Source organism: Bos javanicus, chromosome 19, assembly GCF_032452875.1.
Source record: "Bos javanicus breed banteng chromosome 19, ARS-OSU_banteng_1.0, whole genome shotgun sequence".
Lineage (NCBI taxonomy): Eukaryota > Metazoa > Chordata > Mammalia > Artiodactyla > Bovidae > Bos > Bos javanicus.
In genome coordinates this window covers 36,004,910-36,026,733 of record NC_083886.1, presented here as the reverse complement: position 1 = coordinate 36,026,733, position 21,824 = coordinate 36,004,910, and the positions used below count along the sequence as shown (strand labels likewise).

Below are 21,824 nucleotides of genomic sequence, written 5' to 3'. Positions count from 1 at the left end.
GGCTCCCCCCGCCCGCCCCCTCCCCACCCCGTGTCGCCCTTCCCCGCCCCGTGTGCCCTCTGACCGAAGCCCGGAGAGGCAGAAACACCCTGAAGCCGGATGGGGCACCTACACTGCCTCCCCCACCCCCCAGGCAAGCTGCACCAGAAGGTTCTCAGGGCCTCTCCTCCCCACAGGGAAACCTACGCTGTTTCCAATGAGGCCGGAGCCAGTGGTGCACTCAAGGGTGATATCCCACTCAAGGGTGATATCCAGGGGCTGTGGACCCTCCTGACAGCCCGCCCTCCACCTCCTCACCACCACCTACAAGCCCTTGGTCTCACTCAATAGTACAAAAAGTTTCCAAGCAAAGAATTTGTACTCAGGCAGTTTGGAAAGACTTGGGTTTCTACACTATGGGAAATAAGGCAAAGCAATTAATATACATTGTTTTTAAAAAAAGAACAAACACACTGCAATCAGACAGGTGAGATGCAAGGTTAGTTGTTAGCCTGGCTTATTTCTGAAGTCGGAGCCTGGAGCTCTAGGTGGGGCCAGGCAGGGGCGGCGCCACCACTGGCTGCCGAGCCACACCGCGCGTTGTGGGCAGTATCCTTTTTTGCAGGATTAACAGGTCCAAGGACACACTATGGATCCTCCCAATTTGGACAATGGAGGGAATATGCTTTAAGGAGTCCTGCTCTAAGGCCACTCACACGTATGGGGTGGAGCCCCAGCCTGCCCCAAAGAAGCAGACGAGGGCCTGGCTGGCCTGTGTCTCTAAGGTTGGCACTGGGCCTGGGGCAGCAAGCAGGGCTGTGGAGCAGTGGGCGATAACCCCAAATGTGGCTGGGCCCAGTCACCGGCTCCAAGCTGGATGGGCAGACACCCTGGCCTGGGCTGTAGCGGCCCTGCCACACCTGGCTCTGCCAGGAGACCTTGTGCCACTCACAGGCCCAGGCATGCTGGCCCAGCCTGAACAGCCCTCCACTGGCCCATCCTGGCCCGGGCCCTAGGAGTCAGTCCCGCTTCCTCCTGGAGTGTCCAGCGTCTCCCGCTCTGGTCCCATGACCCACAGACCTCTGGTTTCCATGGCAGAGGCAGGTAGCCACGTGGTGGCTCCGTGAGAGGTAAGCTGCTCTCTGCCCGGCAGGCAGGCTGGAGCAGGAGACCCCTCTGTGCACAGACTTGGGCCACTTGATCACAAGGCAGGAGGGACTCTCCCAGGCTTTGGCCGTGGACGCCCTACTTCCCAGGGCTGACTGACTGTGTGATCCCAGTGCCCTGGCCCTGGACTCCTCTCGTTCTGATCCTGTTGTGTCTGTGTTTCGTCAGGGGCTGCAGACCTTTCTGGGGGACACGGTGGGCACAGACCCCACTGGCTGAGGACGGCCTCATTCACAGCAGGGGGCCCCCCACCCCCAGGCAGAGGCCACAGGACTCGTACTCATCCTACAAAGTGAATACTGCCCAGAGCTCCAGGGACAGTGAAGGGGGAAGGGCCCTCCTCTCACTCCTGCAAACGCCCGAGCTCAGCAGAAAACCAGAGCTATGTTTCTGGGGCTGGAAGTCTGTGGCTTAAGGAGACAGACAGGAGGGTGAGACTGGGCACCCGCCGGGGTGGGGGGTGGCCCTGGACTGTCCGACTCACAGGGGCTCAGCAGGCGACAGAGGGAAGTGCTGGGGGCACAGGGGATCAGCGCGGTTGATGACCGCTCACCATTCCTTGGGCTATGAGCCAGCTGTCTATGGGCTCCAGGGCGGAGTCCCCACCTTTACCTCTCTTCGGGGTCGAGGACAGAAACGTCCCAGAAAGGAAAGTCACAGCGAGACCCGTGGTAAAGAAGGCAAGAGCCGGTGTCATGGAAACAGAGAAGCTAAGTCACCGAGGAGCTGGACCCAGTACCCCACGCCCTCCCAAACACCCCTTGACTCCTGCATAAAAGAAGGAGTTAAGTACAGGGGATCCCAACAGGGCAGGGCATGCTCAAGCCCTGTCCCCACCCCAGGAAACCTCTTGAGGCCAGCGGGGATGCCCTCCCGCCTGGGACTCTTGGGGTCACCAAGGGGCGACGTCACAGAAGCAGCTGTGGCATAATCATTTCTATTTCTTCTCATTTCTGCTTTTTTCCTCTTTTTCCCCTTTCAGTTACCTGTGTGTTTCTTTTCCAACTCTTAACGAGAATGCTGAATTTGCCTTTTTACATAGTAAAAGTATTTAAAGTTAAGACTCCTGATTTGGATGTACTGTGGAGGTGCAGTTACACAATTTTTCCCCTTTTATTGTGTTCTTAACTTTACCCTTGGCCCAGTTTTCATTTCCAGGTCAGCACTGTTTAGGATATGAACAACAAAACCTGAAGTACAGGCCTGAAGATGCATGTAAGTGTGTGTGTGGACGGACACACCCACGGACACAGACATACAGACACACACAGAGACAGGGATACCCACACACAGACACACAAACTCACAGACACACAGACGTGGACATGCACAGACAGGCATATGCCCCCCACAGTCGCGCACACACACACACACACACACACACACGCTGTCCACAGGAACCCTGCTCCCACACCCTCCACTGAGCAGGACACATGGGGAGCAGACTGTCTCCCGCAAGTGAAGATGCTGACGAGAGAGAGGCAGCCAGGCCAGGCACCCGCCCGCCTAGGGTGAAGGGTGAGAAGCTGGCCACGTTCCTGAGCTTGAGCCTCGGGCACTGGCATTGGGACACATCTGGGCCAGGTGGGGCAGGCCTGAAGGCAGAGAGGGAAGCTGACCAGGCCAGCTTGGCTGGGGGAGCCAGGGGAGAGGCCTCACTGGCCCCCTGTGCCCTGAGTTACAGGGAGGCATCTCAGCAACAGGAGACACTGGACCATGACCACCAGAGCACACAGCAGAGCTAGCCTCAGGGGTCTGAGGGGGCAGGGCACTGAGAGCCACAGCCGAGCTGGCTCTCTGGTGCCCCCTAGTGGCCGGTGAGAGGACACATGACTCTCACCGAGCTGCCTAAACCAGAAGGGACCAGGGGAGCAGCTTTCCTGCAGACAGCAGGCCACAGCACTGCTGCCTGCTCGGGCCACATGGATGGGGCTGCAGGAGGCCAGGGGCTGACGCTGAGGAAGTGCTGCCCCTTGCTAGCCCAGGCCAGGTGTGGGTAGCTGTTCTGGGGCTACAGTTCACCCCACATGCATTCGTTCACTCACAGCCACTCATTTCTCAGTTAGGCAGAATGAGCCATCACAGCATCTGGGGCCCCAACAACCCGACCTCCACTCTCAGCGCTGCCCATCCCCCTGCAGCCCAGCTCCCCAGCCAGCCCAGAACACCAACCCCCTTCTGATGGAACAGGTGGGTAGGCCTGCGGGACCTCCTGTCCCTTCTGTGAGGGCCTCACCTATTGGGGTGCTGCCCAGCCCAGGGCACTACAACCTCTGGGGACAGACTCCCTGACCACAGGAGCCCTGAGAGCCCAGAGCCACCTCGGGGGCACAGCGGGGCTCCCAGCCAGACCTCTTGGGGTGCAGCCTTGCCCACTGCTCTCGGGCTGCCCTCACAGTCTCCCCCTCTCGGGGCCTGTCTCCTCCTGGAAAAGCTGACACTGCGGTCTCCCACAAGGTGGGGGGACTCGGTGAGCTGATGTGGCTCACCCAGGTCTGCCCCTCTGGTCTACCCCACTGCCATCAGCTCTGCCTAACTCTCTAGCCACCTTCACCCCCACCCCCACCCCCCCGGCCTTCCCTCCAAGCAGAAAAGCAGGGTTCCAGACCTACCACTTCGGAGCTCTGTTTCCGACCATCAACTGCCACAGCAGGTACTCCGACGGCCTGGGGGTCCTCGTAGGTGGGCCTGGGGACAACGGAGCACAAACGGGGAAGTCATGGGGATGGATGGGGTGGACTGGTCATCCCCTCTGGCCGCAGGACCTTCCTCACGAGTGCTTGGCAGCCTCGGCATTTAGGCCGGGATCTGAAGGCAGCTGAAGCCAGGAGGTCCAGCTGCTCACTCCCTCTGCACCTCAGTGTCCCCCTTGCAAGTAACAACATGAGGCATCTCTAAGGCTCAAGGACGGGGTGCTGTGAGAGAGCAGCCATATGAAGCAGAGCAGCGGCTTTGGGGGCATCTGACAAGTGAGGGGTCTCCCGGTCTAGGGTCAGGGTCTATCACTCATTGTGAGGCTGTCTCTTCTACTCCCCAACTTCTTGTGCTGAAGCACGGCCTGGGGCCCTGCTCAACCTGCTGAGCCCTGAGCACAGACCCAGAGATCTGGATGCATCAAGATGCTGGGCCCTAGGAGGTGGGTCAAGGCTTAACAGAAGGCTCCCAGAAGCAGATGCAGGGGGCTGTGTGTTTTGGAATCAACTCCCACAATTCCACCTGGCTCACCGTAGCCAGAGTCTCTGTCAGGGAGGCCGCTGCCCACACCCCTGGGGCGAGGAACCAACTTGTTGCCTGCCTGCCACATCCTCTTGCCTCCCTCGCACCCGCCCCCCACCCCACACACACACAGGCAGTTCCAGCAACCACAGTGCTGAGCAGGGGGAACAGCGAGCCCAGACTCGGACAGACTGACATGGCTGGGATGCCGGCCTCACGCAGCATCAGTGTCTCCGGCCAGGTTCCAGCAGCCAGAGTGTGAAGTCCCGGCCCTGGCGAATTAAAAACCCCACTGTGCTGGCCATGGGGCCAGGCCGGGGTCAGCCCCCCAGTATCCCCAGAGCCATCAGAAGGGCCCCCACGTACAGGTTGCGCTGCTCAGCCGAGGCACTCCCTCTGGTCTGGGCGAACACATCGAAGCTATCCCGGGGCTGGCACTGCTGCAGCGAGCTCAGGGTGCCGCTGACACTCTCCGTACCCAGGTCTGCACACAGAACACAGCATAGGTGACCACAGACGTGGGCCTGACCTCGGGAACGACCCCCCACTCCCCAGTGGGCTGCCCCTGGTGGATGGAAGTCCTAAGGGGACAGAAGGATAGAGAACAGCCACAGCCCCACAAGCTGCTCCCAGACAAGGGCAAGCAGTGAGCAGGCAGGCCCTACAGGGCGCGCCGCGAGCCAGTCACAGTGGCCATGGACCAGGGTCCTTTATGTGACAAATATTACATAGGTGCCCACATGTCACCAGTCAGCCGCCAACCCTTCCAGGCCTGGTGTGGCCTCAGCAGCCTTTGGGGCCGCAGGTCCAGCACCTGAGGAGCTGACACCAGTTTGCCACCCTGGCCCAGCTGACACTGAGAAGGAGATCACTCGGGCCACACAGGATGTCCATGTGCGACACAGCAGCCACCTATCCTCAGGACCAAACAGCCTCCAGTTCTTGGACCGCCACCCCCCAACTCCAGGTTTCCAACAGGTTCAAACTCTAAGCTTAGGGAGAAGCCTTGAGCTGAAGCTGGCACAGCAGGACCCGGCCCACACTGCCCCATGGACCGCCCCCCCGAGGCCAGGAGGTGGGGGGAGGCCAGGGACACTCACCCAAGCCGGCGAGCTGGGAGGAGAGAGAAGATGGGGGTGCTGTGCTCCCCACAGTCGGGCTCACCACGGCTGGAGACCCCGGGCCCAGGTCTATGAGGTTGTCCTCTGTCACTTCGCTTAGCACCTGCCAGGCAGGAGACATGCTGGCCCAGAGGGGAAAGCCCACAAGGTCCCAGGGTTTCCCTGCACCTACCCACCAGGGATGTTCCCCCACCCTCCCCCTCAGAGTTTGCTCTCCCATCACCCTAATATTTCAACCATAGCTAGGAAAACCAGAGGTAAGGTCAAATCCAGGCCAGTTTCCTGGCCCCCAGGCAGGGGAGAAGGAACACTCACCCCATTAGTGGCATTTTGAGCAGATCGGCCTGACCTGTATCGTTCGAACCTGAGGGGGAAGGGAAAGTGGAGTAAGGAGGGTACGGGGAGGTGGAGCTGTGGTGCCCGTGGGCCCGGAGGCCAGTAGAGCCCCAGGCTCATTTGGGGGCCTGAGAGCGGACACCCCGTACACACACAAGTTTGTCCTGCCTGCCTCTGCATGGGGTGACTGGGGTGGGGGTCAGCCTCCCCATGGGCACTGCAGGAGAGGGAGGAGGTGCTGGCTGGCACGTCCAGGAGGCATCAAAGCACACCATGGGTTCCTCTGGCTCAACTCTCACTCACTGAGCTCCTGTGGCCCCCCAGACCACAGGCGCCTCTGGGCCCTGCAGGGGCGCTGGGTCAGCCACCTTCCGTGGGGGCATCTCAGATCCAGGTGAGGACTGCCACCCTCCCTGTCAGGCAGCTCTGCTGGAGGGTGAGGAGCTGAGGTGCTGGAGGAAAGGGTGGGGCCCATGGGCTGGCACCTGGAGGAGGAAGGCAGGCTCAGGCCCTAGCAGCTGTGTGGGGGTCAGTCACCAGAGAGAGGACCTAGCCTGGTCAAGGACAGACTCTCCTCTCCTGCACTCAAGGCATTCTGTCCCAGGCAGGGACCAGCATAGCAACCCAGACACTGTAAGCTAAGACCTCTTATAGCTGGGGCTCTGCTGGGGTTCCTGCCCCTCAGTGGTCCCCGCCACGTGCTGCAGTCACGCCTGGTGAGCAGGGATCCTGAGGACAAGCCGGGGTGCGGTTTGTACTCGGTCTACACGGACAGGAATTCTAACCCACCTGTAGTTCGTGTGCTGGAGCACCTCCCCCGTGCCCTCACTGACAGTCAGTCCTGTCAGAGGCTCTCTGGCCAGAAGGTCTGCCAGCCCTGTGTATTACCGTTACCCTATTCCTGAGATGGGTTTACCGGGTGAGAAGCTCAGCCCATTGAAACTGGAGACACGGGAGACGCAGAGCAGGGCCCAGGGCTCTGGGGTCGGGAGTGGAGCTCCCCCCCACCCGGCTCTACTCCTGTGCCCCCTGGCACTCGGGGCCCCAGATGGCCCCGCATTCCTACCATGGTCAGCCCATCACCCAACTGGCAGACACAGGGCCACCCACTGCTGCCGCCACAGCTGAAGCAGAAACAAGGCCCAGAGTTGTGGCACTCACAGCAAAACCAGCCTGAGGCCCAGATGCCCATTGGTCATGTGGACCTTCTGTGACGCCAGGTCGTCCAGCTAGGGTCTGCAGCCCGGAGGCCACCTCATCCTGACAGCAAAACACTGGCCTGGCCAAAGTGCTTCCTAGGGCTGCTGCTGCTGCTAAGGCACTTCAGTTGTGTCCGACTCTGTGCGACCCTACAGACGGCAGCCCACCAGGCTTCCCGTCCCTGGGATTCTCCAGGCAAGAACACTGGAGTGGGTTGCCATTTCCTTCTCCAAAGCATGAAAGTGAAAAGTCAAGGTGAAGTCGCTCAGTCGTGTCCGACTCTTAGCAACCCCACGGACTGCAGCCTCCCAGGCTCCTCCGTCCATGGGATTTTCCAGGCAAGAGTACTGGAGTGGGGTGCCATCGCTTTCTCTGGCTTCCTAGGGCAGCCCCCTCCAAATCCAGGGTGGGAACCCGCTCACCACCACCTGCCTGCTTAACACTGCCTGGATCCCACACTTCTTCCAGAGGGAAGGCTCGGGGAAGGGAGAGAATATGCAGGTTTGCTACCTTGAACCCCAAACTGACTTGTCTGCAGGAGGAGCGAGAGAGTGCCCGTGGCAGCAGCGACCCGTGGCACTCACACCCCTTGCCTCAGAGCCTCCAGAGACTGACGTTGCAAAGAAGAGGACAGTCTCTCCTTTCCAAATACGGGAAAGGAAATCTTCCCTGGTAGAGATTTCCCCCTTTAATCCTTTGCAGATTCAGGGGCTCCTCCAAGGAGCAGGTGCAGGAACCAGGGGTTCCCGGCAGTTCTCCTTCCTGGGCGGGAGACATGGGACCAGCTTGAGGTTCACGGAGGGCAGCGCTTGCCTTCACGCCCCCACCCCCGGCCCCTTCCCTGGACTGCCCCGCCCCGGGCCCCGCCCCTGCCACAGACCTTTCCCCCGCCCCGGGCCCCGCCCCCGCCTCCCCCCTCCCCCCCCACCTCTCGTAGCGCAGGAAGACGTTGTTGAGGTCGTCGTTGACGTGCAGCAGCTCCTCCGTGACCTCCTCGTTGCACACGCGGGAGATGAGCTCCACCACGCGCTGCTGCATGGCGCGGCAGGTCCGGTGCAGCTCCTGCGGACACACGGCCCGGCTACCGCGGGCTCGCTTCAGAGCGGCACGTGCCGGCTCTAGAAGCCACCACAAGGCCGGGCGTGTGCGCGAGGCCTGGAGGACCCCCCTGCCCCGCCCCACCAGTAGATGAACAAGCGTTCTAGCGTGCGCTCTGCTGTGTGCGGAGAACAACTTTACACAGACCGCTTGTAAAACCTGAGAACACGATTCCCTGCAGTTGCTTCCTCTCTTCAACAGAACATGACAGACGCCACCCCATCACTTGGGACAGGCTGCCCCATTCTCTATCCCCACGCATCTCAACGCTTTCTGGGCACCAGCCAAGACTGCTTGTGCGCTGTGAACACACCCCGACTCAGCGCCTCCAGCACACCCCCAGCCACCCCCCCCCCCACCTCTAGTTAGCAAAGCCAGGCTCCCACCCACCCCAGCGGAGGCGCCACAAGCTCAAGCAGAACAAGCCCCTCCGCGGACTGCAGGCAGCAGCTCCAGCACCCGGCACACCTGCCTGAAGAAGGGACAGCACCGGCCTGGAGGAGGCGGGACTGCAGTCAGTCTCCCCAGGAGCCCAGCCCCTGTGGGGTGTCAGGACTACAGCAAGCAGTCCTGACCCTCAGCTGTCCGGGGCGGGAAGCGGGTGGAAGAAGAGGTGAAGCTCTGCCCAGAGCCCTCCCATGCCCCCTGCCCACTACCCAGGGTTCTGGCCCCGGCCACGACAGCCAGGGTGCCTCATCTGCTTTCACCTGTTTAATATGCTAGAGGTCTCTGTACAGTTTTACTCTTGGAGAAGGGTTCCCTGACCCTACAGAGCATTTGAGAGGCACTAGATGATTTCTGAAGGAGACCCAAAGCTCTGCACTGGTGCCTGGCTCCTGTGGCCTTCCGCTGAAGCGGAGGGGGCAAGACAGCCCCCAACCCACTGGCAGGGCCTTGGATGCGCCACACCTGCGCCAGCGCCCAGGGGCCCTTCATGGAGCTTCACCTACACATGGACCCAGATCAGGGGCCTCTTGGGGTCTCTGCACAGAGAAAGTTTTACCTTCTCCTTGCTTCAAATTTTTAAGTTATTATCTTAAAAAATTACAAAGGAAAAAAAGAGAGAGAGAGATTGTATAAGTAAGAAAGACCACAGCATAAAGATTTGTGCCACCATGGACACCCGCCGGCCACCCTCAGGGCCTCCAAGCGATCATCCACAGCCAGACGCAGCGGCTCCAGGCAGACCTTCCTGCCTCCCTCCAGCTCCACGCCACCCAGACAGGCACCTTCTTCCGGTCCTGAGCTGAGACAAGGCGACCAGAGCCTGCCACCGGCCCTAGCTTAGACAGGAATGTCCTCACCGCAGACAGTCTCTGTCTGGCCTCCTGGGTCTGGTTCTCAACAGCGGGGTGAGCAGCTGGTCACCACTCTTGGTGCAAACGCCCTCCATCCATCAGAGCACCTGGCAAAATATCCTTTTCCTGTCTAATTAATCCCCACACTTTCATCTTCTCTTCAAGGGACACTCTCATCCCCACATTGCAGAACAACCTTTTAATCATCTTGCTGGGTTCCCAGGAGCAGGGAATGGGGTCCTGCAGATCTGCGCTCTGCAGCTGCAGAGGAGACGGAGGAAGAGAAAGTCTTTGTTGACGACAAGAGGGGAATAATGAAGCTGAACACATAGTCAACTAGGTTTCTCTGGAGAAAACGGTCCTGGCCATCTAGGCTTCTATTGAAATGAGACGCAAGAAGCAAGATAAACCATCTACTATTTGAAGAGACAACGTGGGGCAGGGCTTCTAACAGGAGCCTTCCAGGAGCTGGGGGACAGCTGTGAAGGAATGCCTGTTCTGGACGCCATTGGATTAATTAAATATTATCGCTAACTGCAGACAAAGCTACAGAGGCTGGTCTGGGGGCAGCAGGGGTGTGGCTGTCAGCACCGGGATCCCGAGGATTCCAAAGGCTGGATTCCCGAGTGCGACTGAGGGCCAAGCTCTAGCAGACAGAGGCAGAGCCCCAGGTTTCAGGCCCAGACCTGGAGCCCACGTGCAGCCAGGAGACATGGCTAGAGAGCTCTCAAGGAAGATGGAGGTTCCCCAGCACTGCCTCCTGCTGAGAAACACCAGCAAGGGAGGGCAGCCGACCACAGCAGTGAAGGACCTGCCCCACAGGAGATGAATTTGTGATGCTCAGCTGGTGGGGCCGCAGGCAGGGGTTGGACGTGAATGAACAAGCATGCACAGCCCCACTGGCTCTGACAAGCTGCGCCTGGCCCCATGCTGGTGACTTTTCAGCTGCTTTCCAGTCCTTTGCCAGGGCAGCGATTACTCCAGGCTCCAAGTCACAAGCTCCTGGAAAGGGACCCGGGCACCCCTCAGCTGCGGCTCTTCTGCTCTGTCGAGCTGCTTCCCAAAGGCTATCCGAATCCTGTGTTTGGAGGAGGAGGTGCTTCCCAGGCCTGTCACTGAGGATGTTCAGGAATGAGGGTGCTAGGCAAGCTGCCGTCAGGGGGCCAGCATAGGGCAGGGCTGGACCAGCTGCCAGCGGGTCTCTCCGGCCCAGAGAAAGGCATCTGTGCTACTCCAGGCCCTGGCCTCACCATCCTGGGGGGACTCGGCCTCGCCTCGCCCACCTTGCTCCAGCTCCTGCTGCTCCACAGGTCCTTCGTGAAATGCAGGAAGCCGTTGGTCACCCTCCCAGATGCTGGTCGTTGCTGTGGTGTGCCTCGCCGACACCTTCTGCCTCCCTCTTCCCGTGTCCTACACCTCCTACCCAGCAATTTACACTCAAATCCGCAGCAGCTTCTGCTGGCGTGAACACTTGGGCTGATGACAAGCGCATTTATTCCCATCGTGAGCTCTGGACAGCTCTGCCCTGAGCAGTCTGGCGGCCCTCCAGCCCGACCCTTTGCCAGCAGACTGTGGCACTTTCCCACGTGGAGCCTTGCTGTCCAGTGCAGCCCTGACCCCCGGGAGACCCCGCCTGGCTGGCTCCTGGCTGTGGGGGAGGGGAGGAGGGGGGCGTCGGGGACAGCTTGAGAGGCACAGCCAGCAGCCAGCAGACCCTGTCTGCTCATAGCGCTGCCGGCTTGTGAGTCTTTCATGCCAAGAGGACAGCCTCCCACTGGCACCCAGGGCCATCCCTACTGTTTGGTTCATAAGACAGCAGCGAGTGGGCAGGCTTGGAGTCAGAGCAGAACAGAGGGGAAGGAAACGTCATGGGAAGCAACCTATTTTTGAAAACTGTGAGCTGACGCCAAGAGATCAGGTTCTGTGTGTCTTGGCTGACAGGCTTGTTTGAACACACACACATACATGCACACACACACGCAGAGTGCATGCTGTCTGGTCGGCCCTGGCTCTCTTGTTTGAACACGCACACACGCAGAGTGTATGCTTCCTGCTCAGCCTTAGCTGTCTTGTTTGAACACACACACGCACACACACACACACACACACACACACACACACATTCAGAGTGCATGCTGCCTGCTCAGCCTTAGCTGTCTTATTTGAACACACACACACACACACACACATACAGAGTGCATGCTGCCTGCTCAGCCTTAGCCGTCTTGTTTGAACACACACACACACACACACAGCTTGCATGCTCTCTGCTTGGCGTTGGCTTTGTTCCACTATGCCCGCTGCCAGGACCTCCGTTCTGCCCATTGCAGACTGGTCAGCAGGAACTTGGTGCTGACACAGCACAACACTGCCTCAGGAGGCCCTCTCAGTTCCTGAGCCTCGGGTAACGCCTGGAAGATCCCCTCAGGCCGTGGGTGGAGGCCGCCGCGTGGCTGGCATGTGGGCGAGCTGGGAGACCCTCCACTCCATGTCGAGAGCAGCCGGTGGGCCTGGGCCCAGAGAGATGGGCTGCCCATGGTTGAGTGCCTCCAGGCAGGGACCACAGCCCAAACACCTCTAGGCTGGCTTCCCCACCCCTCCTCAGGGGCTGGAAGGACATGGGGCAGGAGCCCTGTGGCCAGCCATACTCCTAGACCCCTTTCTGCCAGGCTCCGGGACCTACAGGTAGCCAGTGGGCAAGGACATGAGCCACCCTGGCCCAAGGACCTCAGCATCACCCCAGATGTCTCACGAGGAGCCCCTAGGAACAGGAAGAGTTGACGGTCCCTGCACGTTTGTGACAACATTGAGTGAACAAAACAAAACGTAAAATTATACATGTACTATCGCCTCATATGGAATAAACACAGAAAAAAATGTCTGAAAGAAAATTCACCAAAACCAACAGTGCTTATATGTGGATGCTGGATTAAAGGAAATCATTTTCTCCTTTGAACTTCCTTTCATTTTCGATGGGTATATAGTCTACAACTGGCATTTTGTAACCAGGAAAACAGGTTTTTAAGAAGAAAGAAGAAAGCACCAGGGACTGGCCTCTGACGGCCCCAGGATGCATGGGGCCGCTAACGGGCTTCTCCAGCTCGGTCCCTCTCGAGGATGGGCCCAAACCCTGAGCCACCTCCTGTGACCCCGGCCCGAACGCCCTCACCTGCAGCAACTCCAGATCGGATGAGTCCTCCTGCCCAGGGACCATCTCAGTTAGCATCTCGGACATGACTTTTGTGTTTCCTCGAACAACATCCAGTTCACTCCGCAGCCTGGCAATCTGTGGGGCCGGGGGGCGGTGGGGGAGCAGGGGGTGGTCAGTGAGCTGGACATGGCCTCGTTCGTCTGCCTGCATGGGGGTGCCGACAGCTGGGGCCCCCAGGGGCAGTACCTGGATGGGGCAGGGGGCCGAGCAGGGCCTACAGGGGACACGAGCCTCTCAGGCCCGTTTCTGCTCCTTCACATGCTAGTGAACGTGGCACCCAAGGTCCCTGCAGGGCTGGGGGCCTTGTCCAGGAAACTCACAGCTGCAGACTCTGGCCCAGGAATCAAGGTCTAACCACAGCAGCCAGCACGAGCCACTCCTTCCCCTCCAGCCCCCACCTGGGGAGGGGGTAGATCCCAACTGCCAGCTCCCCAGCACAGAAAGCCCATCAGGAGAGGGTCTTGGTGGCCATCCACCTGCAAATGTGTCCACCTTCCCTTTTCCCAGGGCAGGGAAGCCACATGCTGGCCATGGTGGGGTCCCTCCCACCTCTGCCTCCACAGCGGACGGCCTTCTCACCGGGTAGATCTGAGCCTCTGCAGGCCACACAGGGTCATGACTGTTTACAGCTCAGCTCCTGCCAGATTCCTGCCCACCCTGCCCTGGCCATGTGCTTCCACTCCCATCCCCCTTCCCCCCTCCCATTTCCCCAGCCCCGCCTCCAGCTCCATCCAGGGAGGCCTGGTCTGTCTCCTGGGAGGGGACCACAGACAGCTGGCAGGTCACCCGTGGCCCCAAGTGCACAAGTACCTGCTCAGAATTGGCAGTGATGGGGCCCGCGGTGCTCAGAGCTGGGGCCTGCGGGGCTGAGTAGGAGCTGCTGCTCGTCCTCAGCTGCGACTGGGACTTGGGCGTGGTTGCGGCGGGGTCCACCTCCGGGACGCTCTGGCAGGGCAACCACAAAGCCTTCTATCAACCCAGGTCACCCATGCGGCTGGCCTGGCACCGACCCCCAACACTGCCCCCAGCCCAGGACTGCATGTCAGCCTGACCCCTTCGCCCCCCACCTCTCCTTCCCCCACTAACCTCACAGTCATCCCACGCAACCCAGAGAGGCAGACCCCGCAGCCTGAGGGCTCTGGCTGCCCTCCCTCTGTCAGGACCACCATGGGGTCTGAGCAGAGGGCCTGCTGCTATGGAGGAGCCCTTCCAGAGCCCTTACATGGTACCAGAAGATGACTTTTTGGCCTTTGCAAGTAGACTAATGTAAATAGTAATCATGCAATTTACCGACTGTCCTCTGTAATCATATGAACAATACCGTTCTGTTATTACTCGAAAAATAAAACACGTCTGTTTACCCCACAAAGCACAGCCAGGGGCCTGGTGGATCCACGCAAGAAATGCTGGAAAGTCCAGGTCCCTGTGCTCCCTCTGAGCCCCTGATGGCCTCTTAACCTGACCTGAAAAGCCTGAAAGCTCTTCTTTGCCCTGTGACCAGTGAGGCCATCAGCCCCTCGCCATCTGCAATGCAGAAGTGGAGCCAGAGGGGCTCGGGCCCCAGGGAGATGCAGTCCCCACACTGGACAACCTGCTTGCACAGCAGGCACCTGACCCTCCCAGGATGGAGCAGCCACCTCCTGACAGCATCCTCACTGGTCCCTGGGGTCACAGTCCCCATGATGGGGTGAAAACTCGGGGACACTGCTGCCACTGAGCCCCCACAGCCAGCTGTCTCCCTCTGACACCGCTTTATTGTCAACAAGAGACACCCTAGAGCTCTAAGGAAGCTGCTGACAGGCTGAACAACCCAGAGAGTATCTGCAGTGGGCTCCTGGGAGGCTCACCCGCTGCGGCGTGTGGATGGGGGACAGTGCGTCCAGGTCGGCCATGGGGAATTCCACACCCTTCCTCTTCAGCTCCTCATAGGCGTGCACAACCCCCGTGAGGTCAGGGCTGCTCCGGAAGGCATCGGCCCACGCCTGGAAGGGAGGACGGACCTGTTAGTGGTACTGGACACTCAGGGCTGCAGCCCAGCCACTCTGCTCCTCCTGCCAGCACTGCCAGGCTAAATGCAGATGGAAACAAAGCACAAAACCGAGTCCAGCATGGGGCGCTTCTTAGAGCAGAGACAAGAAACCACCTCCCCCACCGAGTCCTGGGGCTGAGCCCAGGTGATACACCTGACCATGACTGGCTGCAAGCCATGGGGGACAGGAGTGTGGCCTCCTCACTCTGCATGGGGAGGTCCAGGCTGACCCCCAGCTTCCTCAGTAGGTCAGGGAGCCCAGAGCCCATGCTGTCCGGCCACCCGTCTGACAGGCAGGTGCCTGCAGCCAGGGCAGGAAAGCAGGAGCTGCCCACAGAGTCGGGGGACGTGTGCCTTCATGGGACAGTCCACAGGGAGGCTCAGCCACCAGGTTCTGTTAGATCAGGACAACCCAGAGAGGAAAGGACACACGTTTCAATAGACTGCCACTCATCACTGGTTCATGGAACTGTTAAATTTTTTTTAAAAATTCTGTTCTTCAGAAGTTACAGAATATATCAAAAAAAGAAGTACCACCAGAGGAACCCCCAACAAAACAGGCCCAGAGGAGGAGGCAGAGCTGCTCCATTGCCAACTCTGTCACTGGAACAGGGCACAGCTGCCTCCCTGACTCCAGAAGGGTTCCAGCCAACCCAAGGTCAGAGACCTGTCCCTCACCAGCTGACCACCAGAAGCCGCGAGGTCAGTTTCCAAAGAGACTCGCTCACTTCAGCTACTGTGTCTCACGAACCACAGACCCTGCTGCCAAGAGCCCGGCCTCCGAGGTCTGCTTGTCCCATCTGCACCTGCAGGGACTTCACGCCCACGTCAGGATGGCCCGCGGTGGCCACACTGCAGTGTGGCCTGGACGCTGGTGGGCGGCAGGGCCACAGAGGCAGCACCGGCAGGAGAGGAGGAGCACCCAGAGCCCCCACCTCCACCAGCTGCCCCGGTTGCACCACCTGATTCAAACCCAGCCAGTCCTGCGACTCCACCTTCAAAACGGGCCAGCTTTTGGTCTCGGACCTAAACTTTAGGATCTCAGAACGTCCCACAGCCTCAAGGGAGGTTGGGGAAAAACAGGGGCGCAGTGGCTACTTCCAGCACGGCCTCCGTCATTACTTCTGCAGGAGGGCTCCCCCCACAGAAGTGATGTTGACGATCTCGACTGTCCCTTCCAGTCGGTGACACTCCTCAGGGCACCTGCCCAACAGCCATCAACAGGCCCCTGAAGGCACTGGAGGGCAATGTGTGCCCAGCTGCTGGGTCAGGTCCTCTCTCCACAGAGCCTGGCCAGGCCCGGGGGGGGGGGGGGGGGCGGGGCGGGGCTGGGCTACTCTCTGGGGAGATGCGGGCCTTGGGAGATGGCCACGAGCCAGCGGGGACTGGGAAGGAAGGCTGAGGACCCCATTCATTCTCCATCTGTCCACCTGCTCTCCTCCATGCGGGGTGGCTGTGAGCACAGGACAAAGTTGTTTGGGGGGGGACTGAGTCTGGAGGGGGTCAGACTTCCCAAACAAGCCACTAGGGCCACCTGCAAGTGCCCACACCTAAGGCCCAGCCAAGGGCCGAGCGGGTCACCCAACCAGCAGGGGTTTTCCAGAACAAGGTGGGGGTCTCAGACTTGCAATAGGGAGGCAGGGACCAGGAGCCTTTACAGAAGCGGTGGGAGAGGCCCAGGGCCACCAACCCACCTGGATGAGAGCAAGCACCTTGTCCTGCACAATGGTGGGGGGGCTGTTCTTGGGAGAGATGACCTTGACCAGGACGCTGTCGATGAAGTCCCGGTTGGCCACGAGCACATGGAAGCGGTGGCCGCAGTTCTTCACACATGTCTCCAGCACCTGATGCGGGCAGGAAGAGAGGTCACCACCGGGACTGAGGGGCAGCAGATAGCCACCTCCTGCCTGGACTGTCCTGCCAACCGGCTCCTCCAGAGGCAAACTCCAGGCACAGGTGCCCCTTGCTGGCCAGGATCCCTGGGCTACACAGCAGTCAGAAGGCACCAGCTCTTGCACAAGAAGGATGCTGGGGTTTCAGTGGGGTCAATGACTGAGCGTCCCCAGAAACAAGCCTATGAGTGGACAGCAATAGCTGGTAGACATGGGCCCTCATGGGAGAAAGCCGCCGGGATGGCCTGCAGCCTACTCTGAGCCCCCATCTCTGCCTGCCTTGAGGCATGGGCCACCCTCCTCCAAGATCAGCGAGCTCCTCAGATGACAGGCAATCTCTGCCAGGGTCTTGTCCCCTCATCTGGTCCTTAAAGTGCCCCGGACAGAGTCAGTGGGGCCCCAGAGCCTAGCAGAGCAGGAGCTGCAGAAGGAAGGGGCCCTGGCTGGCACAGCCCACTGCAGGCTGCTCTGCCAAAGAAGTGAACCCCTCCCCGTGGCCTGAGGGCCTGAATCACATGGGAAGTTTCCAGAATGCGGCCAAGGCCCATGAGCAGGCAAAAAAAAAAAAAAAAAAAAATCAGCAAAATAAAATCTGATAAGGTGTTAATATCCAAAAGTATATAAGGAACTCACACCACTCAACAGCAAAAAAAAATAAATCATCCTATTTAAAAATGGGCAAAGGACTTAAGTATTTCTCCAAAGAAGCATACAGATGACCAACAGGCACCTGAAAAGAAGCTCCACATCACTGCTCATTAGGAAAATGCAACTCAGAACCACAATGATGGAGAAGAAAATGACAACCCGCTCCAGTATTCCTGCCTGGGACATCCCATGGACAGAGGAGCCTGGAGGGCCATGGTCCATGGGGTTGCAAAGAGTCGGACACGACTTAGTGACTGAACAACAACAAATACACAATCAGACAGATGGTGATTTGGGGAAATATCTCTTCATGAAAAGGTGGCATAAAATGGAGAGTGAAGTGACTGAGCAAGATGGAATGTAGAGTTTTGTAAGAAACTTGTGTATAGAATGAAAGCTGCAAATATTCAAATAATAAAGTCCGTGGCTAAAGGGGAAAAAAACCACAATGAGCTATCACCTCACACCTTATCTGTTGCCTAATTAAAAAATATATTTATTTATTTGACTGCACCGGGTCTTAGTTGTGGCACGAGGGATCTAGTTCCTTGACCAGGGATCGAAGCCGGGGCCCCTGCATTGGAAGCGTGGAGTCTTAGCCACTGGACCACCAGCGAAGTCTCTATCTAATTTTTCAAGTTGTGAGTTTATTAAGTGGTTCTTAACATTGCATTTTTTGTTTGTTTGTTTTATCTGAAAAAAGTTTAAGAAAAATCTAAATTCTATTGAAATATCTGAGGAATGTTGAGGACAAAAGAGGTATGTGTTGGTGTGGGTGTGGAGAGAAGGGAACCCTTGTGCACTGCTAGTGGGAATGTAAACTGGTGCCACCACCACAGAGAGCAGACAGGAGGGTCCTGCTACTGCTAAGCTGATTCAGTCGGAGTGATCAGCAATCCCGCTCCTGGGTGGACATCCAAAGGAAATGCTTTCAGGTTATCAGAGAGACACATGCACCCCAATGCTCACAGCTGCCTTGCTCACAACAGCCAAGACATGGAGACAACCTAAGTGTCCACTGATGGATGAATGCACGAAGAAAATCAAACGGGACACAGACACACACACACAGGGAGATTATTCAGCCATAAACAGAAGGGAATCCTGCCCTCTGCAACAACAGGGATGATTCTCAAGGGTATTAGGCTAAGTGAAATAAATCAGACACAAATAATGTACGATATGACTTACAGGTGGAATCTAAAAACTCCAAACTCAGAGACAGAGAGTTAGGACAGTGGATGCCAGGGGCTGGGGGTGGAGGAGATGGGGTAAGGTTGGTGAAGGGTTTGTCTCAGTGGTGAGGTGGGTGAGTTCTTGGGTCCAGAGAACGTGGTGACTATAACCTACAGTACTGCGGTGCACACTCGGAAGCTATTTATGTATTTATTTTGGCTGCTCTGGGTCTTCGTTGCTGTGCACGGGGCTCTTTCTAGTTGCACGGAGCAGGCTTCTTTTGCTGCAGAGCACAGGCTCTCGGTGCTCGGGCTTCAGCACCAAGCTCATAGGCTCAGGAGTGGTGGCACACAGGCTTAGCTGCCCCGTGGCACATCTGTGTTCCCTGCATTGCTGCTGCTGCTGTGAAGGTGCTTCAGTCGTGTCCGACTCTATGCGACCCCATAGACGGCAGCCCACCAGGCTCCTCCATCCCTGGGATTCTCCAGGCAAGAACACTGGAGTGGGTTGCCATTTCCTTCTCCAATGCATGAAAGTGAAAAGTGAAAGTGAAGTCGCTCAGTTGTGTCCGACTCTTCGAGACCCCATGGACTGCAGCCCACCAGGCTCCTCCGTCCATGGGATTTTCCAGGCAAGAATACTGGAGTGGGTTGTCATTGCCTTCTCCGGTTCCCTGCATCAGCAGGCAGGTTTTTAACCACATTTGAAAAAATGTTAGGTTGCCAGACAGAGATAACACTGGAAGCCATCCCTTTTAATTTTCTGACATCTTATGTGCATGCTAAGTTGCTTCCGTGGTATCTGACTCATTGCAACCCTATGGACTATAGCCCACCAGGTTCCTCTGTGCTTGGGATTCTCCAGGCAAGAATACTGGAGTGGGTTGCCTTTTCCTTCTCCAGGGGATCTTCCTGATTCAGGAATCAAACCTGTATCTCTTATGTCTCTGGCACTGGCAGTGGGGTTCTTTACCACTAGTGCCACCTGGGAAGCCCTCTGACATCTCAAGGACAGGCAAAAATCTGGTCTGTTCTTTCCTGAAAGGAGTCACTTGCTGATTTTCCCAAGACCCTCTGCAGCGATATTGTTTTTACCCCTTAATCCAGTCGGCACCTCACTAGCTGTGATGTCTGGGCAAATCTGGGGCCTCTCCAAGCCCGTTTCTTCATCCTTAAAAGCAGATGAGGAAACCTACTTGGGAAGGTTTCTGGAAAGTGTATAACATCTGGGCAGGTGCTCAGGGGAGCTGGCACTCTCACAGGGAGGGAGCTGACCCCAGAGGAGCAGCTGGCCTCAGTGTCCCATGGCAGACTGGTGAACAACAGGGACCCATGCCCAGGCCTGGGGCTTCTCTGCTGGGGGCTTCTACTGGACAGCGCTGTCCAAGCCTCGTCCCTGCTAGCATGTCATCAGACTTGGGCTCACGCATGTCAGAGAGCAAGACACTGGGGCAGCAGCAGGAGGCACTGCTGTCTGGGCCGAGGCTCCTGGCCACGCTCCCACCCTGGGAGAGGGGCAGGGGCACTCACAGTCAGCGCCAGCATCACCTCCCGGTAGTTCCGGTTTCCGTTGAGCCGCTTCTTCAGGGCCCGAATGGCGTCCTTGGGCCTAGAGAAGAGACAAGTGCAGACCCTGCCAATCCTGCCTGGGCACCACCCTGCAGAGTCAGGGCCATAGTGTCAACAGCATTTACATGACCTTATTTGCCACTGCCCGTTTGTAAACGAGAAAGATTGCAGACAAATGAAATGCCCATCAACGTGAATCAGGTTAAATTAAACCATGCTTCTCTACACAATGGAGTACCATGCAGCTGCACTGAGGAACGCAGAAGCTCTTCACACAGGTCCAAAGATAAGGACCAGCATCGTTTGCAGAGCCGGGCGGAGGGGACGCTGCCACATGAGCTCGGAAGGACAAGGAGCACCCAGCACACATGTCCGATGTCCACAGGGAGGGGACCCTGGAGGGATCTGCCCCGGGAAGGGCGTGGGGCTGAGGAGCAGGGACTGTTCCTGGGGTCACACGCAGGCTCCGGCCTCCTTGAATTCTGCATCATGTGCAAGCATGGTTCTTCCAGAAGAATGACCAGCCGGCTGGCAGGTGGGCTCAAGAAGGGAACCTGGCCAAGTCCCTGCACAGGCCTGGATGTCCAGCCTCTGGCTCCGGGGAGCACCTTTCTCCCTGAGAAAACTGAAGTAAGTCTGCTCAAAAGTCCAGAAGTTGTGGGTTTGAGGCTCCAGATCTGACCAGGCTTCCTGGGGCAGAACTGCAGGGCCTCCAGCTGACACGGCTGCATCATGTGCTGACCGTCCAGGACACACTCTTCCTGACACCTCGGACATGGCTGGGAGGTGGGTCCCCAGCCTGCCCAGGAGGGCATGTACTGGGTGCAGCCCTGTGTCTAACACATTGTGTCATTTACTCTCAGCCAGGATTCAGCAAAGCCGTGGTGCCAGGAGTGACCTGGGCATGAAACCCCCACCCCCAGCACCACATCACCTTCTCTCAGGAGCCCCTGCCCTCTGCTGTCAGAACTGGGCTCCCACCTGCAGGTCAGCATAATCTAGGTCTAAACTGGGGCCCTCCTATCTTGATAGTTCAGAAATATTTGTTACCTACTTGCCAAACAAAAATGTCCTTTTAAAGTGTGTGAGAAAGCTGGGGGAGGGGAGGGAGCAGCTCTGCCAATTAGCCCAGTTAGACAGAAAGCAGAGGCTTCCAGAAGGAACCACACACACCAGCCTGCAGTCAGGCTGCCCACAGGAGTCCTCTGCTCCCGGGGAGGGGCCCTGTCGGAGGTGTGTGTGTGTTCTGTGTGTGCTCTTGTGCGTAGTGTGTGCACACAGTGCATGTGTGTGCCCTTGTGTGTGTGCTGTGTGTGCCCTGTGTGTATGTGTGCTGTGTATGTGTTCTTGTGTGTGTGCAGTGTATGTGTATGTGTGTAGGGTACACACACTGAGTGTGCCCTGTGTGTGCTCTTGTGTGTGTGTGCTGTGTGTGTGCTCTTGTGTGTATTGTGTGTGCGTGCTCGTGCATGTGTGCAGTGTGTGCGTGTGCCCTGTGGGTGCTCTTGTGTGTGTGTGCCCTTGTGTTTGTGTGCTGTGTGCTTGTATGTGTGTGCTGTGTGTGCTCGTGTGCGCAGTGTGTGTATGTGTGCAGTGTGCCGTGTGCTCATGTGTGTGCGCTGTGTGTGCTCCTGTGTGTGTGCAGTGTGTGCCCTGTGTGTGCTCCTGTGTGTTGTGTGTGCTGTGTATGTGTGTGCTGTGTGTATGCTCTTGTGTGTGTGCAGTGTGCCGTGTGTGCTCGTATGTATGTGCTCTGTGTGCTGTGTGTGCTCATGTGTGTGCAGTGTGTGTCCTGTATGTGCTGTGTGTGTGCTCTTGTGTGTCTGTTTATTGTGTGTGTGTGCTGTGTCTGTGTGGCTGCAGCAGCACTGCCCTGGGGAGAGGC

General features: G+C 58.1%; 1 protein-coding gene across 20 annotated transcripts in view; it reads right to left on the bottom strand.

Annotated features, from left to right (window-relative positions):
• TOM1L2 (target of myb1 like 2 membrane trafficking protein) overlaps positions 1 to 21,824 on the bottom strand; it is a 71,800-nt gene that overhangs the window by 7,981 nt on the left and 41,995 nt on the right. For 7 of the 20 annotated variants that reach the window (XM_061391224.1, XM_061391228.1, XM_061391240.1 and 4 more), the window contains exons 3-13: positions 19,901 to 19,979; positions 16,350 to 16,499; positions 14,474 to 14,608; positions 13,437 to 13,571; positions 12,585 to 12,701; positions 7,948 to 8,081; positions 6,188 to 6,304; positions 5,799 to 5,847; positions 5,463 to 5,586; positions 4,729 to 4,846; positions 3,759 to 3,834 (exon numbers count right to left, since the gene is read on the bottom strand). In XM_061391224.1, coding sequence (XP_061247208.1) covers positions 3,759 to 3,834; positions 4,729 to 4,846; positions 5,463 to 5,586; positions 5,799 to 5,847; positions 6,188 to 6,304; positions 7,948 to 8,081; positions 12,585 to 12,701; positions 13,437 to 13,571; positions 14,474 to 14,608; positions 16,350 to 16,499; positions 19,901 to 19,979 — 1,234 coding nt within the window. Of the gene's footprint in view, positions 1 to 1,699; positions 1,763 to 3,758; positions 3,835 to 4,728; positions 4,847 to 5,462; positions 5,587 to 5,798; positions 5,848 to 6,187; positions 6,305 to 7,947; positions 8,082 to 12,584; positions 12,702 to 13,436; positions 13,572 to 14,473; positions 14,609 to 16,349; positions 16,500 to 19,900; positions 19,980 to 21,824 lie in introns of all 20 variants that reach the window. The other 13 variants (XM_061391244.1, XM_061391239.1, XM_061391231.1 and 10 more) reach the window with 6 other exon arrangements.